Source organism: Nicotiana tabacum, chromosome 6 (assembly GCF_000715075.1).
Source record: "Nicotiana tabacum cultivar K326 chromosome 6, ASM71507v2, whole genome shotgun sequence".
Lineage (NCBI taxonomy): Eukaryota > Viridiplantae > Streptophyta > Magnoliopsida > Solanales > Solanaceae > Nicotiana > Nicotiana tabacum.
This window is the reverse complement of record NC_134085.1, coordinates 46807098-46814797: the sequence shown is the minus strand read 5'-3', so window position 1 is coordinate 46814797 and position 7700 is coordinate 46807098. Positions and strand designations below refer to the sequence as shown.

The 7700-nt window shown below is 39.9% G+C and overlaps 1 protein-coding gene across 1 annotated transcript; it reads right to left on the bottom strand.

Moving 5' to 3' along the window:
* Positions 1-3673: 3673 nt before the first annotated feature.
* On the bottom strand, positions 3674-6367 carry LOC107810755 (uncharacterized). The gene has a single exon (XM_016635578.2). It carries the CDS (start codon positions 5893-5895, stop codon positions 3970-3972), a length of 1926 nt encoding a protein of 641 aa, XP_016491064.1. The 5' UTR covers positions 5896-6367; the 3' UTR covers positions 3674-3969.
* Between the last annotated feature and the right edge of the window lie 1333 nt (positions 6368-7700).

Here is a 7700-nt window from a genome sequence, read left to right as displayed (position 1 = left end):
GGGTTAATCCCGTTCCCAGGTATACCTTTTGCTCGGGCAGGTACTCGATCAATATAACCTGTTCCAGCTCTTTGACTATTGATTTGGTGGCATCCAAATCTTCAAGAACAATAAAAGTTCGAGGAGTTAGAAAATCCTCTTCTTCTTCTTCTTCTTCTATCCCCTGCTTCCCTGATTCGGTCGAGGCTGGTGGCTGTGATTGCTATTTGGCTTCTTGTTTACCTTTGATGCTCGACCTTTCCGAGGTTGATAGCATTGATATCGGTATTACCTCATCGACCACAAATATTCCCTTTGCGGCATACTGCTCCCCGTATACCAGATTTACACCGCCCAACATCGGGAATTTCATTATTTGGTAGAGATTCGAAGGGACTGTCCTCATATTGTGGATCCAAGGCCTTCCGAGTAGGGAATTGTACCTCATGTTGCCTTAGATCACATGGAATTTGGTATCTTAAATTGGTTCCAGCCACGTTTACCGCTAAAATAATCTCCCCTTTAGTTGTTTCACTGGCCATGTTAAAGCCGTTTAAGACTCGAGTTGCGGGAACGATTTGATCTTGTAGGCCGAGCTGCTCCACAATCCCTTAATCGAATGATATTCACCGAGCTACCTGGATCCACTAAAACACGCTTAACTTGAACTTTATTTAGTAAGATAGAAATTACCAGAGCATCGTTACGTGGCTGAGAAATGCTTTCTGCTTCTTCGTCGTTGAATGATAAGGAGCTTTCGGGCACATAATCTCGGGTTCATTTTTCCCTAGTAATTGATACTTTAGTGCATTTGAATATGGGTCCCTGTGGAATGTCGACCCCACCGACGATCATATGAATGATATGCTGGGGTTCCTCCTATTCATTTTTCTTGTTGGCGTCCCTTTCTCTGAAATGATTCTTGGCTTGATCGCGGAGGAACTCTCGAAGGTGTCCCTCATTGAATAGACGGGCTACATCCTCCCTTAATTGCTTGCAATCCTCAGTTTTGTGACCATGCGTGCCATGATATTTGCACATCAAATTTGAGTTTCTTTGGGAAGGATCAGTCTGTATGGGTCTGGGCCACCTAGTATCTTTGATCATTCCAATTGCTGATACAATGCCTGATGTGTCGATGCTGAAGTTATATTTCGATAACCGAGGTGCCTCTGTGGGATCAGCATGCTTATCAAACCACTTTTGTTATTAGTCCCCGAGAATTATGTCCTCGATCACTTCTTCGATCATTCCGGGAGGAATTGCGTCCTGAACTATTGTTCATTCGATCTGCGGTATATGGTTGATATCATTCTCTGTTCGACCTTGGCTCCCTTTCGACGTCCCTCAGGGTTTTAACTGCAGACATGTTTAGATGTACTGAACCAGAAGGGGCTCCTAATTGGTCATCCTCGACCTTGATCTTCGATTAATATCGATTGTGCACATCTGCCCAAGTTACAGCTAAATACTCGACCAAATTTTTTTTCAACTGCGTGATGTTATTGGACTCCGCTCGTTCAACCTTTAGGTGAAAGCCTGAACGGCCCAATCATCTGTGATCGGTGGCAACTCCATGTGTTCTATTTGAAATCGGGATACGAACTCCCTTAGCATTTCGTTATCCCTTTGTCTTATCTTGAAAATGTCCGATTTTCTTGTTGCGATCTGGCGTGTGCCTTCATGAAAGAATATAACATGGCAAATGAGTCTATGGAATTTGGTAGAAGGTTGTGATACCAAATCATTGCTCCCTTTGTTAAATTTTCCCCAAATTGTTTCAACAAAACAGACTCAATCTCATCATCTTCTAAGTTATTTCCCTTTATTCCGCACGTGTACGAAGTGATGTGTTCATTAGGATCTGTGGTGTCGTTGTATTTAGGTATGTCCGGTATACGAAATTTCTTAGGAATGAGTTTCGGAGCCGCACTTTGAGGAAAAGGCTTCTGCACGAACTTTTTCGAATCTAATCCCTTTAGGATCGGGGGTGCCCCCGGTATCTAATCAACTCGGGAGTTGTATGTTTTCACCTTTTTATCATTATCTTCGATTTTCTTCTCTCCTGACTCAATTCTTTTGGTGAGCTCCTCGAGCATTTTCATTATTGCAGGATCAGTCCCTAATTCATTACCATTCGACCTTTCTGGCACTGGCTCTGTACTGCAAATGATTTCTGGCTCGACCCCACTTGGAGTCCTATGTTGATTTTGCAACTGAGCAATAGCGGCCTGCTGAGCCTGTATCATCTTGAGTATTACCTGGGGACTAATTCCTCCGTCTCATCTGCCCTGTATACCTTGAAACACCAGATCGGCCTTCCTTGCGTGTACTCCCTTCGGGGTCCATGCCTAGGTCCGCATTTAGAGCAACGTGCAAACTGACGTCGACTGGATCGACAACTTGTGCTCCCTCGAGATTAGCCGGTGGCACCCTGGCTCCTGGAGCAATTACATTATCATTTTCCCTGCGAAATCCGAGACCATCATCACCATGTATGGGTGCGTTTTGTGAGTTTGACATGTTTTAACCTGATAGCAAAAAATACTTGACAAGAACAGGCGTGAAATAACGTGTGTTATCTGAATCAGTACTGAACAATCACTATTATCTTTAGCCCCACGGTGGGCGCCAAACTATTTACCCTAAAATTCGAGTAACAATTAAACTTATATTGTGATTTTAAGGATATGTGATTCAATCCAATACCAATTGACAAACAAGAAATAAAATAGATAGATTAGAGAATAAAATAGATCAAGCCAGTATGCTAGTCAAATTTTGACCTCGACTTGTGATAGCCTCGAGGTGTGATAATAAGAATAGCAAATGATAAAGTAACTCTGATGAACAGTAAGCGAAATAGCAAGAAAGTAATGAGTATATATATTATTCTCAGTGAACAATGTCCTATACAAATGAATGGGATCCCTCTTTATATAATAGGGAAGTCCTAAATAAGGTACACTTCTATTTATAGTAGAAAATCATACATCTAGTTAACCGCTGCAGACCGATCCATTCCGAAATTCACGCCACAATCTTTGGTCCATTGCGGATATCTCGCTCTTTCCGTTACTGAGTTATACCGACATCATTTCGAAGTGTGCCCCCTTCTAACCTCGATCCCGGACTCGACGTCCTGGTCTTTCGACGTTGTATCTTTTTCTCCAGAAAGATGAAATCGGGTAGCCCCGACTTCCACCGTATACAAAAGTACATTTGAGAAAAAATGTTCAACCTTATGTAGATTAATCGAGAGGAAAGAAGTATGCTTGTATCTGCTACTGCTCAGAAGAAGAGAAAAAAAAAGAAAAAAAAAAAGAGAGGACTAAATGCAGATTATCTCACACTAGCAACTCATCATCCAGCACTAAAAGAATGACAATTCAAAGTTTTGGGCATACGTTTGGGGAGTTGTGAGAACCATGGAATTTGAAAAGCTGTCTTCAACTACCTTTTTTTTTCTTTTTCAAAGTAGTATTATTTATAATTAGAAGTACAAGTGGATTTAGGTTTTTAAGTCCGTAGATTAGCATTGAACACACAATTCCCTAGTGCATCTGGTTCGAACTTAGCTTTTAAATACAATTAAAAGAAATGTTCAAGTTTATATGTATAAATCGAGAAGTGTGCTCGCATCGGTCATTACTAACAAGAGTGGAAAGAAAAAAAGAAATTGAAGATTATCCCACACGAAAAACTCATCTTTGCCATCACCTAAACGAGTTTGCGAAGTTTGCTTTTTCAGCATTAGAAACAGGTTAAGAAGTAACCCTAATACATTCATGAGTGCAAAAGCAGAACTTAGAACAGTAGCCTGAATGTTCTATTGTTGAATAGACAAGGCTAATGATTCAAAGGTCCTTGTTATAATATACAGAAGAAGCTATTCTATGTACACTGCACGACAAGTGAACAAACTAACAGCAAGCTAAAGTACCAAAATTTTGACATACCGAGTAAGAATTACTACAAAATTTGATAAGATCAATGCCTGGATTGATAAAGTTCCATACTTTCTCTGCCTCTGTTAACTAGATCGTCAACAGTGGGATCTTGCATTAGGTGCCCCTGCTTCGACGCCCACTCCAATACTCGGTATACATTATCCTCACCTAATGCCTCACTGTCAGGAACATGCATTGCTATGTAACTCAAGAGAATCAGAGAAGGAGTCTGAACCATTTGTTCCCCAAAGTAAACCAGGGGAACTAGGTGCTTGGTGCCTCCTGCCTCTATTATAGCCTTGCAGTGATTGACTCTAAGAAAATTTTCTGTGCAAGCAAACTTTTTAAGTGCAATTGCAGCTTCACGTGTTACATCCGGTTCCCTATCATCTAGTAGTTTCACCAATGGACCAATGATTCTTGTCTCAGTTGCTCGGAATGTCCTAGCGAGGTGCCCTATCGATTGGATGCTGGGAACGAGCAGTTCTGAGTCTTCCTTCTCAATGATTCTCAAGAACTGGTCTACGACAGCTTTGGCAGCAGGTGCAGTGGGCTTGAAAGCAGAATGTCGCAAGTCTGAGTTTGTCTCAGCTACTGCTGTGATCTCCATTAGTGCCATGGCTGAATGATATTGTACTTCATCAGGTCCCTTCTCCAGCAAAACTGCTAAGCATAAAAGTGCTCTGGATTCTGTAATACTACTGCAGATAGCAGCATTTCCCGCGCAAAGGTGCCTAAGTGCTCTGGCAGCCATTGCTTTCATTTCGGCCTTTGTAGCAGGATCTTCGCTCTCCCTCTTCCCCTTAATGCTAGTCCCAGACAAGGCGACTTGGTGTTGCTTCTGCTCATGATGAGTATGTTGTACTGGGCTGTGTTGTTGGTTAGGCTTTGGTATATTATTGTTCATCGTAGCATTGTCTTTCGATTTCATAGCCATCATATTTGCTACCAAATTATGCATTTGGGTGGTTTTCTGATCACCCATTGGGTGTGAAATTTGATTGCCATCTATATCACTGTCTTTGACTGTAGTAGTAGAATTGGTATTGGCCATCACAATATTGTTAATGGACATGGTCTGTTTGCTAGCAATAGCATACTTACTATGTTCTTGAATGGTTTCAAAGGCAAGATGACTAACCAGTAATCTAATGGTATTAGTCTGAGCAAAATGATCTTGACATTTGGGATGATGTGCAGCCAATTCTGAAATAGCCCAAGCCACCACAATCTGAACCTTCATGTTCCCATCTTTGAGGATTTTCGCAAACACAGAGCACACACCAGCATTCACAATGTGTTCGACGCTTTCCGGATCACGGCCAAGTAGGCCAATGGCCCTTGACGCACTCTCCTGACCCTCCATTCTTCCTTCTTTGGTCAATTTCAACAGCGGTCCAACCCCACCTTCCTCTATAATCAACTTTCCATAGCGATCGTTGTCACGAGCCAACGAGACAAGAGAAGCTGCTGCATCCGAACGTTCCTCTATCGAGCCCGAACACAAGATAGCTATCTGTTCCCATATAAGGCACAAAATTGGCTCATTTGCAGCTATAGGAGGAAGGCCTAGATATTCATTGTCCCCATCATCAGCAGGGGTGGAAACACGAAGGAGCCAAGAAACATCACCGATAGAATTCTCTAGCTGCTGGATTGTTTTCCTAAAAGCAGCAGCAGGGATGATGGTGAAAACACGTCTCAAACCATTGGCACGGCATTTGAAAATGAGGGTAAGGGCCTTGTCAAGAACTTGCTCCGTGTCATCGATGATTCGACGTGTTGGACGTTCGTACAAGTCGTTGCTGGAACGTGCAGCCTGTCGGAGAAGTGCTGCTAGCTTCTCTGTTTTGGTTTTGATGTCCAGGCAATCTTGTTCGAAGTTATTAACATCGACAGCGGCCTTTGTTATATGGTCCGCTAATTGTATTGGCCTTGCTAGGATTTGTTTCACTATGTCCGCCATATATTAATAGCGGACCTTTTAATTTATTTCCTAAAACTAAAGAATCAAAAACCTTATCTTTCACAGAGAAGAATTATTGTTAATGAAAAGAAAAGGGAAAAGATACAGGATTGGTAAAGTTCAATGGTGTTGTGATCCCGAAAAGGGTTGATGAATCTCACCCTCAGCCAAAGAGCCATGAACGGAGGGCGAGAAGGAGGTGGTGATAGGGTGGCGAGGGGTGGTGGTGATGGTCAGTTATGGAAAATGGGGTTTCGTAATGGTTAAACGCAATTATCTCTTTAGCTGTCGAGTTTCCATAAAACGAAGACTCGTACTCCGACTGTTACAACCTTATTTATAGGAAACTATTTGGTTGGTTCCAAAGAGTGTGATGGTATGCCTTTGTAAGATTTAAGTGGCCTCAACCAATTCGCTTGTAAGGAATTAACTTTTGGGACAAAATTTGAATTTACCCGTTTCCGTTTACAATATCTTAATTTGTATATTTATTACACTTTAGGGCCATTAGTATCCCATGAAAAATTAGAGAAATGCATATATAGTCGCTTTAAAAAATAATAGCCAATAAAATATATATTTTATATATACATGTATTATATACAAAAATATATATAGATATTTATACACTTTTTGGATAGTGAATGCAATTAGTTTCGGCCGACCAGCCAATTTTATATTTTGCCCAATAAGTTATTTGTATCAGGTATTTATATCAAACTAATGAATGTAAGATATATGTATTGCATATACACTTTTTAACATCTAGTCATAGTTAAATGATATGCATTTTCGCGTTGATTTGTTGATTCTTAAAATTAATTATTTAGTTAGGTGTAAATATCCAATGCGAATAAATATTTATCATTTGTGCCCTTATTGTTACCAAATAATCTCGTATTTACCCTTGATTTAATGAAACTTTAGCGTGGGTTTAAAAGTGGGAAGACCTAAGTGTAAATATTTACCAAATTATCGATTAAAAGTTGAAAGACATTTTCTACCCGGCCCTTATCTAAACACTACTTTTGTTACCGAATAATAAACTCACCTTCAAAAATGTTAAAAGAATTAATTAAATGGGAAGTAATTGGCGTGAAGTTCTTGTATTTGACAAGCACTTACTTCAGAGTTATTAGTGTAGTCCCTTCGTGACTAACTTGGAATTACTTTAATTTCATTTTCCAGTAGTTATTTCAAAGGTATAGGATTCCTAATCGAGTGAGTACATAGTTTCATTCTCAATTAAAATAGATACATTGTATTATTATTAGGACCAACTCAAAGTTCACTAATGCTTAGACTTGCAAATTAAGAAAATATGACAGGTACGTTGTGAAAACCGAAGCGATCGAATTTATCAAAGAATGAATGGTATTGAGTACTATCTTCGTCAACGGCTTTAGCGTTAATAACCATTATTATTATTATTATTATTATTATTATTATTATTATTATTATTATTATTATTTATTTATTTTAGATATTAATGCTCACCTTCTTCACTTTGAGTCTTTGAGCTTAATTGAAACAGTAGTCATCCAAGTAATTCTGAGAGTTCTCCGCCTCCAAGAGGATTGTCCGAATTAAATAAATGGGGCTAAAGGTCTTTCGGAAATAGCTTCTATACCTCTTCGGGGTTGGGGTAAGATCTACGTATATAATATTCTCCCCAGATTTTGCTAGTGAAATTTTATTGGGTCGTTGTTGTTGTTGATCGATTGTCCGAATCTTCTTTCGTAATTATTATTGAACTTATAATTAAATAAACCTCAATGGCAAAACTATTCCTACTCACGTTGGAC